The sequence below is a fragment of the Chiloscyllium plagiosum genome, chromosome 26 (genome assembly GCF_004010195.1).
Source record: "Chiloscyllium plagiosum isolate BGI_BamShark_2017 chromosome 26, ASM401019v2, whole genome shotgun sequence".
Taxonomy (NCBI): Eukaryota; Metazoa; Chordata; class Chondrichthyes; order Orectolobiformes; family Hemiscylliidae; genus Chiloscyllium; species Chiloscyllium plagiosum.
Genome location: NC_057735.1, coordinates 24,967,499 through 24,992,723, shown reverse-complemented (window position 1 = coordinate 24,992,723; position 25,225 = coordinate 24,967,499). Strand labels below are relative to the sequence as shown.

General features: G+C 39.1%; 1 protein-coding gene across 3 annotated transcripts in view; it reads right to left on the bottom strand.

Annotated features, from left to right (window-relative positions):
• tbc1d22b (TBC1 domain family, member 22B) overlaps positions 1-25,225 on the bottom strand; it is a 308,460-nt gene that overhangs the window by 211,010 nt on the left and 72,225 nt on the right. For all 3 annotated transcript variants that reach the window (XM_043716742.1, XM_043716741.1, XM_043716743.1), the window contains exon 5: positions 10,372-10,442. In XM_043716742.1, coding sequence (XP_043572677.1) covers positions 10,372-10,442 — 71 coding nt within the window. The remainder of the gene's footprint in view (positions 1-10,371; positions 10,443-25,225) is intronic.

Below are 25,225 nucleotides of genomic sequence, written 5' to 3'. Positions count from 1 at the left end.
CCCCCGAAGAGTGCTAGCAAACCTACCTCCCAGGATATTGGTGCCCTTCTGGTTCAGGTGCAACCCGTCCTGCTTGAATAGGTCCCACCTTCCCCAGAATGCAGTCCAATTGTCCAAATATCTGAAGCCCTCCCTCCTACACCATCCTTGCAGCTACGTGTTCAACTGCACTCTCTCCCTATTCCTTGCCTCACTGTCACGTGGCACCGGCAACAACCCAGAGATGACGACTCTGTCTGTCCTAGCTTTTAGCTTCCAGCCTAACTCCCTGAGCTCCTGAATGACCTCCCCACCCCTTTTCCTACCTATGTCGTTGGTGCCAACGTGCACCACGACTTCTGGCTGCACACCCTCCCCCTTAAGGATTCTGAAGACACGGTCCGAGACGTCTCTGACCCTGGCACCCAGGAGGCAACAAACCATCCGAGAGTCTCGCCCATGTGCACAGAAGATAGTCCATAGTACTGCAGATACTGGAGATTAGAGCCAAGAGTGTGGTTCTGGAAAAGCACAGCCAGCCAGGCAGCATCAGAGAAGCAGGAAAATCGACATTTCAGGCAAAAGCCCTTCATCAGGAACATAGTAATGTCAATAATAAGTAAATACGTTCCATCCAAGGTCAGGAAAAGAAATAAGTAAACTAGAAATGAATCTTAGCTGTGTGAAAAAAGGGCCACACAAACAATACCAAATTGGTCCAAACCTTCAGACAGCAACAAGTATTATTGTGAATTGCTGCACTTGCACTTACCTTTAAATTGTGCATCCGAACCCTACATTTCCAAGCTCAACCTCCAAACCTGGTGGACTCAGAAATGCACAGCTTATCTTCAATCCAACTAATCCTCACAGTACAGGATGATAATGCCCACTTTGTATAGCTGTAATTGCCATATTCTGTTAAATTCATTGACTAACACACTGAACAGCTATGCAACATTTAATAGTTTTCCAGTATGTTAATGAATGAATGTAAATTAGCTAAATGGTTATGGGGATTGGGGGGCTCTGTAGAGTGGATGAGCTAAATAAGAGGACAGAATGGCTGGGTAGGCAGGGTGGATGAGTGAGGAGTTGGGTTGGGGGCTAGTCAGATCAGCTTGGGAGTGGAAGGAGTAATAGGATATTGGAGTGGAATGTCAGTGAAACTGAGTAGGAGGTCAGTTTGACAGTGAGCGAGGAGTTGAAGCAGCTTTAAGTCTCTAAATTTTCTTTACTAAATGTAAAGGTAAGTTAGAACCCTCCAAAGTCTCCAACTCTAATTTAGAGTTGTGGAATATCTCAACAAGTGTTCCAGATACTTCAGCTTTCAAGGCAATAATTGTATAGTAAATGCATCAGAATTTCTGAAAGATCCAAACAAAGATATGTTTTTAATATTTTCTAAATTTAACATACAAAAAAAAGTTAGAATCCAAAGGGCTGCATCCTCTGGTACACAGATGAAAGAAGCAATAATGTATCAATTTAAACTAAAAGGTACCAATAAATGCACTTAGAACAAAATGATTGACAATTACCTTAGTGATATACAAAATCCAAGGTGGAACCAGCACTATTATATATAAATTTACCTATCTTTTGCAAAGGTTTGTGGAGAATTATTCAGTAAATTAACCTTGCAATTCCAATTCTTCCCTTCCACCTCCTCACAAAAAAATATTCTTGTGTGAAAACAGATTTTTATCCGTTGACACTGCACATTTCAGAAAGACTTTTCTTTAAAACTTGGAGGCAATGACACAGGACACAACAGGATGATTATCTAAAACGTACAAAATTCTGTACGATTAGGGAGTCCTCAGTGGAATACACTATATGCAAGAAATAGGCTCTTGCAAAATAATATGTTTCAGCAATTGTTTCTGCCACATTCTTTTGCTTCAAAGCACACATTTTCAGCATCTGAGATAAAATGCGCTTTGGTCCTTTTAACTGTCTCTAAGCAGCTTAAGCAGAGTACAATTGCAGACAGCTCCAGTTTTAGAGTTTAATTTAACAATTTCAAATGCACAAGAAATTACTTCACAAAAACTTGCACATTTGCTAAGGAACTGAAATGAATTGTCAAATGCTTACATGAAAACAGAACTGATTCACCAATTGATCAAAAGAGTCATTAAAAAACATAAATTGAATATTTCAACCTTGGTGCAGGAACTCTCTCAAGGTGTTTAATGACATCGACTCATACACAAGTTGACCCTGTCAAGATAATCGTGCTGTAGTTGTTGGAACTCATTCTGGCAGAAAGTTCAACAGAACTATTTTGTTTCAAGCACACTGTACATCTTTTTCTCTTGTGATGCTGCTTCATCTGTGTGTCAAACTGATCTTCCAGACTGGAGAAGATTTTGAAACATGTTAACTCACACTGTTCTCATTAAGGCATCGACTACTTTGGTAACCTTTGCTTGTCACTGCTAGAACTCTTATTGATTATAATTCTAAAGGCTGGCTTTTTGACTGACGACACAACACTTACTTATATAATCTGGTGCAGGTCCCTACATTAGCAGGCTTGAAGTTTACTTTGCAGCAGAGGCAAAGCTGAAATGGACCTGAAGCAAAACCGCTAATACGTTTAGAAAAATCTTTCTTTGGATGATCAAATGTCCTATAGTCATTTTCAGCAATATAGTTGAATTAATACTGGCTGAGACACTTAATTTTTTAGAATTCGTTCACTGAATGAAGGCATCGCTGGATAGTTCAGCATTTATTGTGCATCCCTAATTGCCCAGAGGGCAGTTAAGAGTCAACCACACTGGTGTGGGTCTGGAGTCACATGTAGACCAGACTAGGTAAGGATGACAGCTTCCCCCTCTAAAGGACATTAGAGTCAAGAGTACTGTAGAGTTGATTTTTATTTGTCATTTCTACTGTATGTAACTGATACAGTAAAAACTGGACAGCATTTTTCCAGGACTGAGGGTGCTACATGGACAGCACAAACTACACACTCATATAAGGCATAAAGTGCATAAGTGCAAAACAAGCAAGTTACAGTGTAATAAAAGAACGATAAATAATAGACATTTTTCTAGCAGTAATTCAAAGTCATGCAAAGAATTTCAGATGGGAAAGAGTCTAATTATACTGTGTTAAGGAGCCTGTTGGCTTGGGGGAAGAAACTGTTGCACAGTCTGGCCTTGAGACACCAAATGTTCTGGTATCTTCTGTCACATAGCAGAACAGTTTGAGTGAGGGGTGTGTGGGCTCTTAATGTTTGGAAGCAGCGTGTGGAGTAAATGTCTGTAATGGAGGGAAGAAAGACTCCAACGATCTTCTCAGTTGTCCTCACCATCTGTTGCAAGGTCTTATGATCCTAGATGGTGCAATTCCTGAACTAGGCAGTGAATGCATAAGCTCAGAGTACTCTTAATGAATCCTCTGTGGAGTGTGATGAGGATGGGGGTGCGATGAGAGGTGGGCTTTCCTCAGCCTGCACAGAAAATAGAGGTGCTGCTGAACTTGCTTGGCTATGGAACTGGTGTTGAAGGTCCAGGTGAGATTCTCTGCCAGGTGCATGCCAAGAAATTTGGTGCTCTTCACAATCTCCATGGGGGAGCTGTCGATGTCCAGCAGAGAGTGGTCACTCCGTGCCCTCCTGAAGTGAACAACCTTCTCTTTCATCTTGTCCATGTTCAGAGACAGGTTGTTGGCTCTGTACCAGTCCATTAGCTGCTGCATCTCGTCTCTGTACGCTGACTTGTCATTCATGCTGACGAGACCCACTACAGTTATATCATCAGTGAACTTGATGCGATTTGACCAGTGCATCGTTGCACAGTAGTGTATCAGCAGGGTGAATAGCAGTGGACTAAGCAAATAGCCCTGAGGGGCTCCCCGTGCTCCGTGTGGTGGTGTTGGAAATGCTATTCCCAATCCGGACTGACTGAAGTCTCCCTCAGGAAGCCCAAGATTCAGTTACAAAAGGAGATATTTAGGCTCAGCAGAAACCAAATAGGTTTATCCACCGACTGACAATAAATTCATGGTCATTATTAGATGCTTAATTACAGATTTTTATTGAATTTAAATTGCACCAGCTGCTATGGTGGCAATCGAACCTAGGTTCATTACCTGGGTACCTCGATTAACTGCACAGCCATAATGTTACTGGCCATTCACCTCCCTCTAATATTATGCCAGATTAAGATGAAATGATTAAATGTTAAGTATTCTTTATTGTTTTAAAACTATTTTTAAACAAATCTCTGCAGTTAACTATCATTCATAATTTTGTGCATCCTCTTCAAGAATACCTCTACTGGAGTTAATTGCCAATCAAATCGGCACTTCCATCTTATACAATATGTTGCATAAATATTGATTTCTACCTTGAATTGATATTCTTGCACATTGTCTTGTTATGTACAAGACAAAACCTTTTTATCAAAATGTTGTGACCCTTGTGTCACACAACTAGTCACAGATTTGAGTCATGCCACGAAACCAACATTATAGACTGCTCATAACTATTATGGTATTCGAACAATGAAAGACTCAACAGACAATCAGTGTATTTTTCAATGTATAATTTCAGTTCCATCACACTGTAAATTTTTGCTATAAATTCTGTGCCTTAGATTTGTCCCCTCCACAATCACATGATGAAGGAGTGGCGCTCCAAAAGCTGTTGGACTTTCACCTGGCGTTGTGTGATTTTTAACTTTGTACACCCCAGTCCAACACCGGCATCTCCAAATCATAACAGCATTGGTTTTGTTGAGGTGAATGCATCAAGATGTGTATATTGCATACCACACTCACAGACCTAGCACCTTGAGGGAATCATACTGCACACCTCAGTCATTCAGACCATTCAATGTATTCCACAATCCATTTAATACTGGCTGATCCACAGCTGAAGTCCATTTACCCTGCCTTCTTCTCAAATTGCTGCAGCTTATATGATGAGTGTTCCTAATACTATTACAAAATAAATCTCACAATTTTGATCAAGCAATGACAAAGTGTCAGCCATGAACTGGTGTTAGGGAGGATTTACAACAGGATATAAAGTTAAGCAGCGTAAATGTCGTCTGTTTATAGTAAGACTACTATTCATGTTCAGAAATGATAATTGGGTAATTCCCTCAATCATCCCAAGAGACTCTGCTTTTTCTAGCAACTGAGGTTAATTTTATATACATACTTTGCAAGCTACCAAACATACACTGCACATGGCAGAACTAGTTTTAACTAATTTTTCACTAGTTTTACAATAATTCCTCACACATCATCCTAATTCTCTCTCTTTAATTGAAATGCCTGATAGTGAATGATGTATTCCCATGGGAATCAATTTTAACACCAGAGTTAGGTTCTTTTGGACATTTCTCTTCTGGAAAAAAACAAGTATACAATCAGGGAACAGTGACATTCAGTTCTTGGGACAAATCCCACAGGGGTAGCTGATGCAATTTAAATTCAATAATAAAAACACCTGAAATTGAAAGCTATTTGCAATAATGATGGCCATTCAGCATATTAAATACAAATTTGGTTCACGAGATGTCCTTCTGGGAATTAAGTCTGCTGTTCTTACCTGGTTAGGCTTTCAAGTTACCCAGACCCACATTAATGTGCTTGACTCAACTATGTCTGAAATGGCCTAGTAAGCCACTCAGCTGAAGGGCAATTAAGGAAATGCTGGCCTGTCAGCAATGGTCAGATTCAAGGAAATTATTAAACAAATTGAAATACTGTACAATGCTTGTATTTGTAACTGACAAACGGATAATAAATCATTCAGTTTAAAAATACAGTAATAATCAAAGTTAATATCAAGTGTTTTCTAGCTACAAGAGGAGCCAAGGGATATGAGGAGAGGAATATGTCTGAGCTGAATGAATAGGCCATGATCATATTGAGTCAAATGTTCTTCTCTAACCCCTACCTTTTATGTTTCCATGTTTCTATTAAGTTTTTGTAATTCAAAATAACTTAAATATTTGGGAGGGACTTCCACCAGGAACATTTGTTCTTTCACATGACAGGAGATGTACAACTTATCAAGAAAGGTAATGGCAGCAGATATGCTTATTCATGCAGTTTACTGGAATGCAAAGATCTCAGAACTTGTTTTCTTGCTTAAACAGGGAAAACATAAACAACTTGTCTAGACCAGATCTCTCAAAACATTGTCTCAAAAAGGATACTACTTCCTGAAATAAAATAGCATTCTTCTAGACTTTAGTTAAAATGACAATGTTCTCTTCACAGAATAAATTTTGTCCTAAATATTCTCTTCTGTGAAATAAAGAGTGTGTTTTTTGCCTTCTGCTCTCCTACCCAGAGTCCCACAGCATTCCCATCATTTGTGGAGCACTCCTATCTTAGGTCATCATCAATGCCTGTGCAAGAACAATGTAATAATGTCATGACTTTAAGGGGTATATGCTACCTTTTAGTTCTTCAACATTAACAATGTTGCTTTAATCAGAGAGTAATTACTATATCAGGAAAAGCTGTTCAGCTTTGTTTGCTAATGGGGTTAATAGAATTTTTAAACAGACTCTGTACATGGACATTTTTATTTTTCTCATTGCTTGCCTAAAAACACAAACAGTAATAACAGATCTACTTTAGGATGGTGAAAAATTGATAGTATTCCAATGCCACCAAAGACAACTGGACAATTTGTTCCAATAAATACTGAAGGTGGAGCATAACACAAGGGATATCACCTTCAATATGCATACAGTGTTAACCACAGAAACCATGGTTAAGGTGAAAAATATGTATCAGATGCTCGTCAAGCAGACTGCTCGAAGGGCCAAATGGCCTGCTTCCACACTGTAGAACTTTACGATTCTATGAAACTCTGAAGCTCAATCACTGACATCCTGAAATTTCTAATCCAAACATGAATAAATATGAAGCATTAAGTTCATTCATTGATCTCCCAATGTTAACTATCAATCTAGCCTAATTCTGCAATTCTCATCTCATTTTTTTTGAAGTTAAGCGTATCAAAGTAAAACTGAATGTGAACAATTTTCTCAACTTATACTCTTTTTGAGCCCCATTTTCAACTAATTTTCTCATCACTTTGTTGCTAAAAGTTATAAATAATAGGTTAAGTCAACAAAAAAAATTAAAACAGCCTTAAAACAGTTGATAAATAATTTACTTATTTTATTTCCTTTTTATTTTTATCGATTTTTGCTGTTGAAGGCATTGACTCATGCTGACTCAAGGCTAGATGTCAGATTTTAAAATGTGGCCTGATAGATGATTATAATGACCACAAATGTTTTTGCCTGCAAGATACTATTTAATGGCATGGAACTGTATCCACAATGACCTCTAGTGTCCAAATGTAAAAGCAGTTTCTTAAGCAGTATTTTAGAAAAATCACTGTTTCAACAGTAGAAAAATGTATTATCAATTAAGCTTCTCAAAAAAAAGTAGTAATTTCAGTTTTCAATTGAATGTATGCAAACCTACGAAGAGTGATAGATACCAAAAAGGACAAAATATTGAACAGAAATTGGTGAAGATCATAGCATGCAAAGAAAACTACCACAGCACAATTAGTAAAAATGGACAAGGATAAAACAAGACATTTTCTTCAACCATCCAGAAAAAAAATCTATGGTACCCTTGTAAATCTTTTCTGCATCTTCTCAAGTTTAACAACTTCTTTCCTTGAAAAGGACACAACCAGAATTGTATGCAGTGTTCCAAAAATGGCCGCACCAATGTCCTATACAGCTGCAACATGACATCCCAACTCCTTTATTTAATGTTATGACCAATGATAGCAAGTGTGCCATATGCCTTTTTCACCACCTGTCTGCCTGCAACTCCACTTTTAAGGTGCAATCCATCTACATCCCTAGGTCTCTTTGTTCAGCAACACTGTTCAGGGCCCTACTGTTAACTGCATATCCTTTTTACTCCACAGACAGCTAAAATGTTTTCAGCCAGAATAAACTCTCAGTCTAAGACAGCAATTGATAGGTGCAGGTTTTCTTTAAAGCAAGAAAGTTGTACAGTCCAGGTTTTGAAGCTTTTGTTTAGGATTCTTGCATATTTTTAAGCAATTGCACAGGATTATGTTATGATTCTTTTTCAATTCATTCATGTGGTTATCAGTGGCAACAACTGCACGTATTACCATTTCTAGTTGTCCTCAAGAAGGTGGGAAATTCCTCATTTCCAAATCTGAATGGTGTGCAAGTGTGGGAAATTTGCAGAAGCTAGTGCCCCAGTGCCCTTCAAATTACAGATTTGATTGTTGCTGCAATAGTACATATTGATGGTACATGTAAGACCTCAGGTGGTGGGACAGGCCATTTAGCCCATTGAGTCTGCTCGGTCATACAGAAAGATCAGAGCTGGTCCACCCCACCACCCCACGAACAGCAAAACATCCTCCCAAGATCCCCCTCAACTCTCAGAATCATACAATACAGAAGACACCCTTTAGCCTAACAAGTCTGCACCTGCAAAAAAAACCTTACTCTAAATCTATACTAGTCCTACTTTCCAGTACTTGGTAGATTGCCTTGAATATTATATCTTTTCAAATGTTCATGCAAGTACTTTTTAAAGTTGTGAGGTTTCCCACCTCAACTACCCTCCAGGCAGTGCATTCCAGAGTCCCATCACCCTCTAGGTGAAAGAAAATCCTTAAATCTTCTGCCTTTCACATTAAAATTATGCACCCTTGACTCTGATCCTTCAAGGGTACAAGTGCTTCCTATTTGCACTGTCCATGACCCCCATAATCTTACACACCTCAAAAAAAAAATTCTATTCACAGTTGCTGCCAGTCCTACTGAGCTTTTCCAGCGACTTCCGGTTTTGTTTCTGATTTACAGCATCCACAGTTTTTTTTATTTTTACACCTTTATCAAATCCCTTCTCAGCATTGTCTGCTCCAAAAAAAGCCCTCAGATGATGAAACCTCCCTTCGTACCTAAGTGCTCCATTTCAGTCAACGTCCTGGTGAATTTCCTCTGCATTCCCTCTAGTGCAATCATATTCTTCCTACGGTACAGCCACCAATACGGCACACAATGCTCCAGCTGTGATCGAACCAGAAACCCCCTATGGCTTCATATTTCAATAGGTTCACTTTTCATTCTTCCAAATCCAATAGATATAGGCCCCAACTATTTAACTACTTTTCATAAGAAAAACTTTCATCCCAGGAACAACTTAACTGACCCTTTTTTTTTTTAAACTGTTTCTAATGCTTTTAAACCACCAAAACTTTATACAGTACTCCAGATGTGGTCTAATCAAGGTCTTAGACATCTGTTGTCAAACTTCACTCATAATATATTCTGCTTTCTTTACAATAAAAAACAGCATTTCATTTACCTTCCTAAACACTTGCTGCACCTGCCTACTAACCATTTGTGATGTACCACAGCACTCAGAACTCTTTGCGCCACTAAGTTCTGCAATCTCTCTCCATTTAGACAGTAGACTGATTTGCTATTCTTACTGCCAAAGTGAACAAGTTCACATGAGTTCCTACTGTAGGCCAGCTGCCAATTTGTTTTACCAATTTAATTAGTCTGTATATCTGTGCCCACACTTTGTCTCCACTTGACAGTTTGCTTTCCCACCTCTCATGGTGTCATCGGCAAATTTAGCTGCACTCAGCCCCTTCATCCAAGTCAGGCCACAGAAAGGGTATACCAATTGGAGGGAGGGGTGGGGAGGGAATGAGGTGCTGATCAACTCCAGTGCTTTGTGCTGGTAGTGAGAGACTCTCCCTTTGCAGCTAATCATTGACATGCATCATGGAAAGGTTACTCGCCATTTAACAGCCTCAGGGTGAAGGTAGTCCAGGTGTTGCTGTGTGGAGGCATTGACTGCTCCATTATTGAAGGAAACACAAATGCAATTAAATGCAATCATCACTGAACATCCACAATTATAAAAGTAGAATGGAGAGAAAGTCATTGATGTCTTCCTAAAGCCAGCAGGACATGCCCATTTTTGCAGTTAAAAATCACTAAAAAGGAACTCCTTTTCACCAAATGTGAAATTCTACTAATCTCCGATCTATAATTATGTGAAGATGAATTAGAATTTAGTATATATGATCCCAAAACAAAAGACTGAGTTATTATTATTATAGACGGAAATGTGTTGCTGGAGAAGCGCAGCAGGTCAGGCAGCATCTAGGGAACAGGAGAATCGACGTTTCGGGCATTAGCTTCTCCAGCAACACATTTCCGTCTCTGATCTCCAGCATCTGCAGACCTCATTTTCTCTTATTATTATAGCTTGTCCAAAAACACCTACAACACAGTTAAATAAGAAAGAGGTTAAAAGTTTCAAATGCCCATCTTTGTCTTTTTTAGCCGAGTACAACTATAATGCAACAAACCACCTTACCGACAACAGTCGCCACGTGACAGAACGAACTTCTCTTGGAACACCTGACCAACTATATTTTCTTAGTTCTTCTGTAAAGAAAACAAGATAAAAGAAAAATTAAACTACCGTAGCTGCCTTTTGAGCCAATACTAAACTTGTGAAATACCACAAAGCAACACGGGAATTAACTCCTTTTTAAAAATCCTGATATTACTCTTAACTATTCCCTTTCCACATCAGCTTTCAGTTTTCTGTTCCACTTCTATTCCAATTGGGAAAAACAGACTGATTGCAGATGTCAACACCAATAATCAACATTTCAATAATAATTAATCTTTTGATGGATTAAAGCAGATTTATTTTCCCTCCACTCCAAGGTTTTCCTGTCTTGCTCATGATAAGTTAAGCAACACATTTTGTAATGGCAAATTTAACTGCACTCAGCCTCTTCAGCTAAGTCAGACCACAGCAAGGGTAAACCAATTGGAGGGAGGGGTGGGGAGGGAATGAAGTGCTGATCAACTACAGTGCTTTGCGCTGGTAGTGAGAGACTCTCACTTTGCAGCTAATCATTGGCATGGAGTTTTTTTTGCCATGTAACAGTTAGTATTATTCACTCCTATACAAAATTTGACTCTCCCTTTCAGGCTACAATATTCAAGTGTCAATATCTAAATCACAATCTGAGGATAGAGATTTAATTATCATTTGTTCAGGGAGATTTTTGGATAGGCAGATCGCTACAAATATTTACACTATAAGGAAAGAAAAGAATGAAGTTGTGTTATTACATATTAAACTGGTTAAGAAATGTTCAGAGATTTTCATGTTCTCGCAATTCTACAGAGTTTCTACAAATTGCTAGTTATTACAATTTTGACCTATTTTGGTAAAAAAACAAATGAAGGCAGATATTTGAACAACATTACCACAAGCAACTTTAACGTCACTCTAGATCTATCTTTTAAAAATACTACCATCAATTTTAAATCAAGCTCTCATTCAAGCATTTGGCAGCTGACCACAGCAGATAGCAAATGAAAAAATAATTTGTTCCTCCAACATGCTCTGGTGGTTGAGTAAGCATAGCAATATTAACGATAGAGGGTAGAAATCTACAATTGAAAGCAAGAACCCTTACACCAAAGTTGAACACAAAATACTAAAAACATGTTGATTTTTTTCCCTATTGATCTTGCTGATGGAAAAACAGCTAATTTTAGACATATTTTAAAAGTTTCAAAATCTTAATCAAGAAGAGTACATGAAATTGGAAAACTATATGTTGTTGTTCCATCACTTACACCTCTCCATAAATTAAGTTAAAAATCACACAACACCAGGTTATAGGCCAACAGGTTTAAGTGGAAGCACTAGCTTTCGGAGCGCTGCTCCTTCATTAGGTGATATGAAAGCTAATGCTTCCAATTAAACCTGTTGGACTCTCACCTGGTGTTATGTGATTTTTAACTGGTGGAATTCTCCTCGCTTCTCTGAATGGCTATATCCAACAACACTTGAAGCTTGACATGATCTTGGGCAAAGCAGCCCATCTGATTGGCATCACATCCACAAGCATTTTTTTTCTTCTACCGCCAATGTTCAGTAGCAATAGTGTTTACTAATGCAGTGTATACTAATGCAGAAATCTAAAAATCCTTGGATAGCACCTTTCAAACCCACGGCCACTTCCATCTGGAAGTACAGGGCAGCAGATATATGGGAATACTACCACCAACCAGTTCCCATCCAAACCACTCATAATCCGGACTCAAATATATTGCCATTTCTTCTGTCAGTGGGTCAAAATTCTGGTGTTCAGTCCCTAAGGGCATTGTGGATCAACCTACAGCATGTGGACTGCAGCTGTTCAATGCAGCAACTCACCATCACCTTCTCAAAGGTAACTAGGGACGGCAATAAACGCTGGCCAAGGCGGTGATACCCATGTGCCACAAGTGAATTTTTAAAAACTCGTGGATGATGTCATCTTGCCAATGCTTTCTTTATGATTATATTACCCAACACACGCACAGTTCAAACCATCATGGTAACAGTGCAGTCCTACCTGCCAAGTCACAACCTGGACTTCTCCTACTCCTGTAGCACTTGCTCATTCTTTGAACACCTCAGTTTGTCCCACACCTCACCATACTTTTCAAATTATGTCCCAAGCCAATCCCGAGTTTGTTCTCAGAAGATTCCCCACTTTGTCTAAATGATTTCAATCTCTAACCTATGTCTACTGAATTCCCAGTCTCTGGCCTCCTCAAGCTCTCCCAACATATAAACTTTGCAACCCAAATCACAACATTGTCAACTGACTGCTCCTATTCCTGTGGTTGCAGTTGTTGAGAAAGCTATTTCTGATAATCACACATCATACAAACACACTTTGTGGTTTATTATAGAGTCATAGAGATGTACAGCATGGAAACAGACCCTTCGGTCCAACCCGTTTCCTAAAATCTCTTAGAATTACACTAATGAATTCTCAATCATCTAATCATTGACTTTTCATTTACCACAACATCTGGCTCTGGCAAAAGCTTGACTTTCACTATCATTTCCACCAGTACACCACATTCATCTCCCACAACCTCCACCTCCCAGAGACTTAAGTGTGCAAGTTTTGAGTGATTGCATCCAGTGAATAGAGAGCTGAGCTAACAAACAACTACATCTACAAGGACATTAATCCCCACATTTCTCCATCAACACCACACATTATTCCAGGAACAATCATGAGTGCAGACATGGCCCCAGCTTCTCTTTATCATGACCAGCCAACTAATCAAACCAACACCTCCTGCCCTCTATACCTTGCCTACAAAAGTTTTTCCACCTTTCTCTCCTTGACAAGTCCTTCTTAAAACATACATTTTTGAAAAAGCTTTGGGTTTTGCTCCTTTAGCTAAATATCCATTTTCTGATTATGTCTCTATTACAAATTTTTGGATGATCTTCTACCATATAATTGCTGAAGTGTTCACTAAGTTGAGCTTTTACAGCCTACTAAGAGAGCTCAGGGTCCACATGTAGGTTCAATTCAGAAATAAATTAGGAGCAGGAGTACACAATTCAGCTCTTTTAGCCTGTGCCATCTTTCAACAGTATAATAGTAGACACACTACCTCAGTGCCATATTCCCAATTTGCCCTTCATATCCCTTGATGCCTTTTAAATGTAAAAGAATTCTTGATTATATTGGGTGACTTGGCCTTCATCGCCTTCTGTGATAGAGAATTTCATAGGTTCACTATCCTATGGGAGAAAAAAATGTTCTCTCACCTCAGTCCTAAACGGAATGGGGGGATTACCTTACACTGAAAGACTGGAGCGACTGGGCTTGTATACCCTGGAGTTTAGAAGACTAAGAGGGGATCTGATTGAGACATATAAGATTATGAAAGGATTGGACACTCTGGCGACAGGAAACATGTTTCCGCTGATGGGTGAGTGCCGAACCAGAGGACACAGCTTAAAAATACGGGTAGACCATTTAGGACAGAGCTCAGGAGAAACTTCTTCACCCAGAGAGTGGTGGCTGTGTGGAATGCTCTTCCCCAGAGGGCAGTGGAGGCCCAGTCTCTGGATTCATTAAAGAAAGAGTTGGATAGAGGTCTCAAGGATAGTGGAATCAAGGGTTATGGAGATAAGGCAGGAACAGAATACTGATTAAGGATGATCAGCCATGACCATATTGAATGGTAGTGCAGACTCAAAGGGCAGAATGGCCTACTCCTGCACCTACTGTCTATTGTCTGAACGGTCTACCCCAGATCCTGAGATTGTGTCCTTGGTTCTAAACTCTTCAATCAGGGATAATGCCCTCCCTGCACCTGGTCCGTACAGCTTTGTTAGAATTTTATACATTTCAAGCTGATCTCTCATCCTTATACTTTAGTGAAACTGGCCCAGTAAAACCATTCTTTTGTTGAAGGACAGTCCTACCATCCTCAGTATCAGCCTAGTGAACAGCCAGTGCACTCTATGGAAAGTATATCCTTTCTTAGATGGAAGACCACAACTGCAAGCAATACTCCAGCCCTGTATAACTGCAGTTAGACATCCCTACTTTTAAACTCAACTCCTGCTGCAATGACGATCCACATTTGTCCTCTGCATTACATATACTCATATGTCCTTGTACATCCACACTTCCCAATATATCAGCTGAATACAGAGGAACCTCGATTATCCGAATATCGGATTATCTGAAGGGGATCTCAAGGTCCCGATAGAAACAATGTCAAAAAGCGGTTTCAACCCTGATCGTGTCTTCTGTTTACAGGTATATTGATTAAAAATGCACTGGCTCACTGAAACGCTACCGAGAATAGTCCAGGCACCGTTCCAAATGACTGACCTCCTGCCTTCTCTCTCCCCAACACTTTCCCTGGAGTTCTACATTGGGGTGACCCTAAACCCCGCTTCCCCAGATAATCCCTCCAACATTGTCCTGTACAGGGCAGAAGTGGAACCTGTCAAAACGTTGTGTGCGCGCGAGTATTTGGAGACTGACCCCACAAAGGCAGCAGCAGTGTTACTGTTGGTGTATAGTCCTGCTGCCCGGGGTTGGGGGGGAGCAGTCAGGGGCACGAATGCGGATTGGGCTTAGACGGTGGGTGGGGATGGACCGGGTGCGGGGTTGGGGCAGACAGGGGTCGGTGTGGGAAAGGACATGGTTGGGGGCGGGCAGGCGGTGGTATTGGATGGCACTGGGGACAGGTGGGGTGGAAGCGGAAGGTCTTGGAGTGAGTGGGTGGGGTTGGGGGGGCAGTGTTGGACAGGGCGGTGGTGGGTTGGGAGCAGACACTCGTACGCAGTGTGCTTCTGCCTAGTCTCCTGAACGGGGAGCAGATTTCAGAAAACTCCGAGCCCCAGAAGAAATCAATTAACCGAATAATCAATTATCCGAACGAAATAGTGCCCGCCCATCTCGTTCGGATAATCGAGGTTCCTCTGTAATGGTCATCCCATCTGCATTTAACACCAAAGCGTATAACTTCACATTTACCAAAGTTATACTGTATGTGCCACCATCTTGCCCCACTCACCCAACTTGACTATATCATCTTGAAGCCTCCTTGCTTATCTGGGACCCAAGCACTGAATCTTGCAGTATTCCACTAGTAACTACCTACCATTCAGGGAAAGAGCTATTTATTCCCCCACTTGACTTTGTAAATGTAAATCAATTCTCGATCCATACCAACATATTATCCCCTACCCCACTTTAATTTTGTCCATTAACCTCTTATCAGGGACCTTTTCAAGAAAAAAAATTCCATATCAATACAATGGCAGTTTACCTTTAATAGTGCCCAATAGGTCATCAGAGCAAGAAACTAGTCTTAAACTGGTTTGGTAGTCTAAGTAGAGAGGGTTAGAAAAACACCTGAGCTTTGCTTTCAGTTCAGTGAGGAAAACAGTCAGTGAATTAGCTTGCCTCTGGGAGAGACGGACAGAATTCACATCTGGTGCTTTGTGCAGAAAGTTACCCAAAGGAAACGCTTCCAATCTCAACAGTTGAGTAACAAATCTTAAAATGAAGATAAAGTGAAATTTCACTGGGCTGAAAGACTATAAAGGATTCCTTTGGAGAGGAGGAAAGAGATTTAAAATCTTCAATCTTTATGTTATTTATAACAAAAATTTTTCAAAATAGTCACTCCTTTTTTTTGTCCTTTTGTTAAAAATACATGAGCAGCCTCTTGTAAATATATTCATTGACTGTTAACTATGGGAACTAAATTGTGAAAGTAGACTTTATCATCTATTAATCCACATTTCATGCTGGGATCTGGATTTTACCTATGTTAACATTAGCTGGGATCATAATACTGGCTAAAACACCCTAATGGGCATGAACAATATTGATAGTGCACGGTATGAGGTCTCGTAAACACGTCAGAATGGTGCGTGGCTAAATTCATGGCCTGAATAAATCAATGGCCAAGAAGAATCTCATAACATTGTCCCTGAAATCTCGGATTAAATCATAACTTTAACAAGGCAGGCTAGTGTTGAAGAAGTGTAGAAGGAGGACATGGTGAAAGTGCTTGCATCACTTGCAGAGGGAAAGCTAACAAGGAATTAATGCAGATCAAGAGGCAGAGAGCTTAAGAGAAAGATCACGGTGAAACATCAGCACTCAAGTAAAATATGACTGACAAGAGCTTTCCGATCTAATGGAAATCTTCATGGAGAATGACCTAAACAGAAAGAGCACTGCCAAACTGAACAAAGGGATCAATGAAGTACATGACAGACAAGGACATGGAGCAAGAAAAGCAAAACAAAACTGTCCGACAGCCCTTACAGAACATTTATGAAGCCCCTGGTGAATCAGGCCTTTCATCCAGTTAACTACACTTCTGTTGCATGTCACCTTCATTTCAAAGCCAGCAATGTCTTCAACAATCCTCAAAATCCAGTGGCAAGAAACCTGGTCAGGAAGGTCCTCCCCCAAAATGCCCAGCATTGAGGCTCTAAGCTACTCAAAGCCACCTCCATCGAACTATTTTTGGAACATTCAAGCATTTCTGAAGACATAAACCAACTCCAGTAACTCGTGGTAACAAACCAAAATGGGTGAAGATGCATTGGGAAGTCACCAACATGTCAAGACACTGACCTTCCAAGCATCATGTGCCTACACATAGAAGAGTCCACAAATTGGCCTGAAGCAGAAACAAGTCATCCCAATCTACGAGGACTGCCTAAAAAACTGGGAGTGTGAGATATCTGACTTGACTTTGTCTAATATTTCTGTTATATTCAGTGATTTATTTTATTTTGTTAGAAATACACAATGCTGCAAATATATTGTACAGTATCTCAACTCATGCAATGGTCTTTCCAGACAAATGTCTGTAGGAATCCAACTCTGATTTTAACATCAAAACATGAACTGTTACATTTTTCAGGGACACAACTATAACTTTGAGCGAAGTTTTGGATGTAGGTTTGCTCACTGAGCTGAAAGGTTCATTTCCACACATTTTGTTACCTTACTAGGTAACATCTTCAGTGGACCTCAGGCGAAGCAATGCTGAAAATTCCTGTTTTCTATTTATATGTTTGGGTTTCTTTGGTTGGTGATGTCATTTCTTGTGATGTTTTTCCTGTGGTGATTTCATTTCCTGTGATGAAGTCACTTCCTGTTCTTTTTCTCAGGGGGTGGTAGATGGGGTCCAACTCGATGTGTTTGTTGATAAAGTTCCGGTTGGAATGCCATGCTTCTAGGAATTCTCATGTGTGTCTTTGTTTAGCTTGTCCTCGGATGGATGCATTGTCCCAGTCGAAGTGGTGTCCTTCTTTATCTGTATGTGAGGATACTAGCGAGAGGGGGTCATGTATTTTTGTGGCTAGTTGGTGTTCATGTATCCTGGTGGCTAGTTTTCTGTCTGTTTGTCCAATGTTACAGCCCTTGCACCATAGACGTCGTAGGAGAGCGAACAACCAATGGGGAACTTCAAACCAGAGTCTACAGAAAAACAACACATACAGACCAAATATTGAACTACAGAAGCAATCATCCCAACATGCACAAACGAAGCTACATCACAACATTATTTCAATGAGCTAACACACACTGCAGCACAGAGGAACTACATAGAACAGAGGAAAATCACCTATACCGTGTATTCAAAAAGAATGGGTACCCAGCAACAAACCCAAACAAGCAGACAAAACACTCCAGAAACCCGAGCCACTGTCCCCTACATCAAAGACATCTTGGAAATGACTGCCAGACTACTCAGACCCCTTGGCATCATGGTAGCCCACAAACTCACCAACACTAAAAACAGCAGCTAATGAACTTGAAAGACCCTATACAAAGAGCAAAGCTAACGTCTTTAAAAAATACCATGCAAGGACTGTAATGAACACTACATTGGACAAACAGACAGAAAACTAGCCACCAGGATACATGAACACCAACTAGCCACAAAAAGACATGACCCTCTCTCACTAGTATCTCACATACGGATGAGGAAGGACACCACTTTGACTGGGACAATACATCCATCCTAGGACAAGCCAAACAAAGACACGCACGAGAATTCCTGGAAGCATGGCATTCCAACCGGAACTCTATCAACAAACACATCGAGTTAGACCTCATCTACCAATCCCTGAGAAAAAGAACAGGAAGTGACTTCATCACAAGAAATAACATCACCAAAGGAAATGACATCACCAACCCAAAGAAACCAAAACAAATAAATAGAAAGCAGGGATTTTCAGCACTGCTTCGCATGAGGTCCACGAAAGATATTACCTAGTAAGGTAACGAAACATCTGGAAGCGAACCTTTTAGCTCAGCGAGCAAACCTACATCCAAAATCTCAACCTGAGCTACAAATCTTCTCAAAACTCGCTTTAAGTGAAGTCTTGCTGTAATTTCAAAATCATAAGACTTTTGGTTCCGCCGCAGATTTCTTTCTGAGAACAGTATTGTAAACAAAAAGCTATGCTTGCAATACATTTGCAGTTTGTACTGCTACTGATTAAAGAAAAAAAAGGGAGCTCAATGGGCACTCAAAGGTGACATGGAACACTGACATTTTACTGTTGGCAAAAAAGAAATCACAAGTCATCAGCTTTGTTTTATTACACATTGTTAATGTGCAAGACCTCATACGATGGCTTTCTACTAGTCTGGAAATCAAACTATCATAAAACTAACAGCTTTATAATGCATTTTTGGGAGTAATTTTAGGTCAAAAGGGGAAGGGGAAGCCAGTAATTTAATATTCGATATTAAATAATCGTACTGGAAATTAGATAAAATGCATAAACTAGAATAGACTGAAAGGATTTAAACAAAGAACTGTTCTCTCTCACACCCAAATACTCATTACTCGAAGGATATTTCCCAATTCGATAGATTATTGCTTCAATTTTTTAAAAATGCAAAAATAAAAAAGGGAAAGCAGTTTCAATGAAGTTCGCACCAATATTCTCAAATACACTTAAATTGCCCCAGTAAACATCTAATGCACATTAAAACGGTGACAAGCTCACTCAATTGTTTAGGCACTAACCTGGAATTAAACAGAATCCTCGATTCTTGTACAAAGTATTATTCTGTTAAGTGCAGCTTCCTGTGCATTTACAACACTGCAGGTTACTTGACACAAACTAAATAGTTTGTTAGCCACAAATTATAAACTTTATCTAGTTTTTGCTGGTTCTTTCAAGTTGAAAATGTCCTTTTACCTCAAATATTGCAACTAATTTCATTTAGTTTCAGTTAGCAACATTATAAAATGGAATAACTTGATATATTATTCTTTATGTTTTACAGAGAATTGACATATTCCAAAATAAACCTGTCATATAATTTCCTAATAATTCACTCCAAATTATTTCACAAACTTGCAGTGAGGACATCACAATTGTTAATCCTGCACTATGAATATCATATCAACAACACTGAAAACCACCTGTTCTGAAGCCAGCTGTTGTCAGAAAAACAGACTAAAAGTTTATTGAAATACTACATGAAAACAACAGTACACATTTAGACATTTGGAGTGACCTGATGATGTGGTTTTATATAGCATCTCTCTACCACTCCATAAAACAATCTGAACCATGAGATTACATTTCTGCCCTCTAAACATACTTCAAAATCTATTATTCTACTAGAGATTACCTTTGAGGTTAGGTCAACATTGTTAGTAGTTACTTAAACATTGTGTACACAATGGTCATTTAGAGTTAATAGCTGAAACTTTATTGCTGGAACAGCACAGCAGGTCAGGCAGCATCTAGGGAACAGAAGATTCGACGTTTCGGGCACATGCTAGATGCTGCCTGACCTGCTGTGCTGTTCCAGCAATAAAGTTTCAGCTTTGATCTCCAGCGTCATTTAGAGTTAATAACATTGTTTCATGGCATTCACCAAAAATAAACTATGCAGATGCTGGAAACCAGAGTTTAGATCAGAGTGGTGCTGGAAAAGCACAGCAGGTCAGGCAGCATCCAAGGGGCAGGAAAATTGACGTTTTGGGTAAAAGCCCTTCATCAGGAATGGAAGCAGGGAGCCCCCAGGGTGAAGAGATAAATGGGGAGGGGGAGTGGGTGCTGGGGAGAAAGTAGCAAAGAGTACAATAGGTGAATGGGGGTGGGGATGCAGGTGATAGGTCAAAGAGGGTGGGGGAAAGTTAGCAAAGAGTACAATAGGTGAAATAAACTATGCCAGACTACATTCCAATTTTTCTCAAGATGGATAAAATGAAAAGCTGCATGGATTTCTAGAATTTACATTTAATTAACTCAGTGAATTCTTTGACGGCATAGGAAAGAGAATAGATTAGATCAACACAGTGGATGGAATATATATGTAATCTGAGAAGGCCCTCATTAAGTGCTACAAAATAAGACTCCAAGCAAATATCAGGAAAGTGGTGTCATAACCAGGTAGCAGAACAGGTTGAAAGACAGCTACAAGATAGGAATCAGTGGACAGGAGTCAAGTAAAGTTTCTCAGGTTGACAAAGTGGGATGTGGTAATCTACAGGAGATGAAACCTGGGACCACTATGGTTAACCCTATCAATGAATGATTTGTTACAGAGTCAAAATTTTCAGAAATTGAATTAGGAGACGTAGACATTAATATGGATGATAAAAATACATATAAAAAGGATTCCAGAGTGAGCAGATAAATGGAAAATTGTAATAAAGGTTAAGTGATTCATTTTGTAAAAAAGGTGACTTATTCCTTAGAATGGACAATACAAAAACAGGGATACAAAAGCAAACAAATCTAGTGAAATTAACAGAAATAATTTTAAAAAGCAACACAGTTGAGCAGACATGAAAGAGTGCAGATTTTAAAAGTACAGGATTTCATTTCTAAAGGAATAGAATACACAAGAAAAAAGCAGTCGTAAACTTAGAGAAGTTTGGCTGAACCACAATTGGACTACAGTGTGCAGTTAGATTCTTTACAGTACAGAAGGCAATTGAAGCAATGGTGGAAGTCAAGAAGGCTCAACTATTAGGAAGTAATCAGAGTATGTCTTTTCTTTCTCTAAATAAAAGATTTTTTAAGCATTTGAAATTAAGATTCAATTCAACAAGGTGAATTTCCACTTTCCACTTGCAGAATCACTCCACAAAAATACAAGATAACCGTTTACAAATCAAAAGAAAAAATAAGAGGAATTATTTAGTGAGAGGAAGAGGAGGAAATAGTGACAATATTGAACTTGCTCTCACATGAATTATTGACATTGATAACACAGATGTCTTAAAAGGGACGTTTGGAGTATATCTGAGGGAAAAGGAAAGAATCAACGCTAAGGCGTCAAAGTTTTAAACATATCTTCCATGTACTTAAGAAAAATATATTAGATTTATTATAATATTAACCTTGACTAATAAAATATTAACAAAAAAACACTAGTTATTCTATTCATCGAGTAGAGTTTTTTGGGAGGGGGGGGGGTCAACATTTAAATCAATTGCTTGATTTTGATGATTTAAATATCTGCAATTTGGACCTATTTAAAATGGATCTTTTAACACAACACAACACAAACTCAAGGTCACTAAGCACTGTGAAAAGAAAATAGATTTTTTCCCCATCACTTGAATAACCATTGACGAGAGAGCTAAATTATGCACACTGTATTGTCAAAAGGTACCAGCATTCATCAATATAAAGCTCAGAGTAACATCAATAATTACAGCACACTTCCACAGTCAGCTGGAATTGTGATGAGCATTCCTTAAGACGACACAAAAGGACCATACTGTTGCCGCCCCCTCCAACCCAAACTTCTTTCCCAAGGCAAAACTTTATAAAATCTAGTTCTACATGTGGTAACGCTCTAGTGATCAATGCTAAAGTAAGTAATTTAGCATTTTTATTATCTTTAAATTTCTGAGCATGCTAGCACAACACCACTAAATGTGATGAAGCTTAGATATTATTGCAAATATGCCTCAATTTTGGCAGAAGGCACGACACAATATTAGGAACACAGGAAGATAGTAACAGGAGTAGGCCAGTTTGTCCCTCAAGCCTGCTCTACCTTTCAATGTGATCACAGCTGAACTTTAACCTGATTCCATATCATTTAATATTTCAATTAACAAAAAAATGCTTCAATCAGGGATTTAAAAATTATCAAATGACCCAGTATCTCTGCTATTTATATAAAGTCTAAACGTCTATATTTGCATGAAAAAGGCATTTCCAATTTAATTCATGGAAGCTCTGTTTCTAATTTTTAGACTATGTCTCCACCAATCCTAGATTCCCAACAGGTCTTCGAGTGCACTTGCCAAAGTTTCATGTTATTGAGAACTGCAGAACACTAAATCAGAAGATACAAAAGAAAGTTTTTAAACTATTCAGGAGATAGTAACTTTCTCATAATAGTGCTGTGATTACACCACTAAAAAGTATTATACTATAGTGACCTCTTCCAATAAAATCCATCAAATAAATGAAGCATTAAATCTCTACATTAACTAAATTTAGAGTAAGAATAAAATATCTTACATAGTCTTATAGCTTGTTTTCAATTTTGTTAAAAATATTTTGTAAAATCCCAAGTAAAATCCCAAGTTATCCATTTATTTTGCTTAATGTTATCTGTAGTCCTTCTGATGAGCAACTTTTTTAAAATGTCATAGCTTTCACACTTAATCAGAGATTAGATCATCATCAATCTCCATATTTACGTTAAAACACAAAAAAAACACATTTCAAAAGCATTCATATATTTTGTTTTCCTAATTACATTGTGATAGATAATGTCCCAATATTAGACAAGTTATTGCTTCAAAATTACTTCAAACACTCCCAGGAATTACACTTGCAGTAGTTTTGGCACAATTACCGTTTCACACTATTAGGATGCTGTGAGCGTAAATGGAACAGAAGCAGCAAGGAGTTCAGTTTAATTCCACTGATTTGATGGGGCATATAAGAGGTGTTTCTCACTGGCTGTATGTCAACTTCACAACATTGGAGACTTAAGTCTCACCCAAGGCACTGAAACACTTTCTCAGTAAACATACTTTAAAACAGACAGAAAATCCAAAAAATCATATTTTATTTGTCTATAAAGCAAATGGAAAGGAATGAGGTCTAAAGAAATTCTTCCTACCTATCCTTAATTGTCAAGAGCCTGACAGAAATTCATACTCATTAAACCTATGGCTGATAAATCCTACACAAAGCTTCTTTATTAGCTACAAGAGCTGGCTCTTCAAGAAAAAAACAACCCCATATAGCACTTTTAACATCATAAACTTACAAGGCAATTCACAGGAGCATCACAAAACACTACATATCCACATGAGATAGTATGTCATTAGAACAAAAACTGTGTCAAAGAGGTGAGGTTTAAGGAATGATGTAAAAGAGGCAAGTGAGGTACGGAGGGCAATCCAGAGTTTAGGACAGAGCCAATACAATATGCAGTCATCAATCATGAAGTGATTAAAATCAGGAATGCTGAAAAGATTGAATGAATGCAGCACAGATATCAGAGATTTCTGTGGGGCTGAATGGCATTCGAGAGATAGGGAGGGGTGAGGCCAAAGAACAATTTCAAAATTTGGCTTTGAATTTTAAAATCAAGATGCTGCTCAACACAAACATAGGGATAAATGCTGCACACATCCTGTTTACCGGAGTTCTGGATAAATTGGATGTGTATAGTGAGTGGCATGTTGGAAATCAGCCTGGTATGTTAGATAGTCAATTATGGATGCAGGTTTGCTCGCTGTGCTGGAAGGTTCATTTCCAGACATTTCGTCACCCTACTAGGTAACATCTTCAGTGGGCCTCAGGTGAAGCACTGCTGATAATCCCTGCTTTCTATTTATATGTTTGGGTTTCTTTGGGTTAGTGATGTCATTTCCTGTGGTGAAGTCATTTCCTATTATTTTTCTCAGGGGGTGGTCGATGGGGTCTAACTCAATGTGTTTGTTGATGAGAGTTCCGGTTGGAATGCCTTGCTTCTAGGAATTCTCATGTGTGTCTTTGTTTAGCTTGTCCTAGGATGGATATGTTGTTCCAGTCGAAGTGGTGTCTTTCTTTATCTGTATGTAAGGATACTAGTGAGAGATACTAGTGGTCTCCTTTGATGTAACAGCCCTGTTTACATCAATCAACATTAACCTGGCAAAGGAAACACTGACTACACTATTAGAAGACCCAAAGACACATACACCAAACACCAGCAGCTTCATCAACAAGGAAAGTATCATCAAGCTAGTGGACCTATGCCTGACCACACACTTCGCCTTCAACAACAAAACCTACAGACACACCAACGGAACGGCCATGGGATCTCCGATATCAGGGTTCTTAGCAGAGGCAGTAATGCAGAGACTTGAACAAACAGCTCTGACAACCATTCAGCCCAAACTTTGGGTCCGCTACGTGGATGACACCTTTGTCACCACTAAATGAAATAAATTAGAGGAAACCTTCAGGACCATCAATAATACACTTACTGGCATAAAATTCACTGAAGAGGCGGAAAACAACAACATTGCAATTCCTAGATGTCATAGTAGAGCGAACAACCAATGGGGAACTTCAAAGCAGCGACTACAGGAAAACAACACATATGGACCAAACATTGAACTACAGAAACAATCATCCCCACATCCAAAAACGAAGCTGCATTAGAACATTATTTCAACGAGCCAATACACACTTCAGTACAGAGGAACTATGCAGAGCAGAGGAAAATCACCTATACCGTGTATTCAAAAAGAATGGGTACCCAATGAACACAGTCCACCGATTTCTCAGCAAAACCCAAACAAGCAGACAAAACATGACCATAAACCCGAGCCACTCTCCTCTACATCAAAGACATATT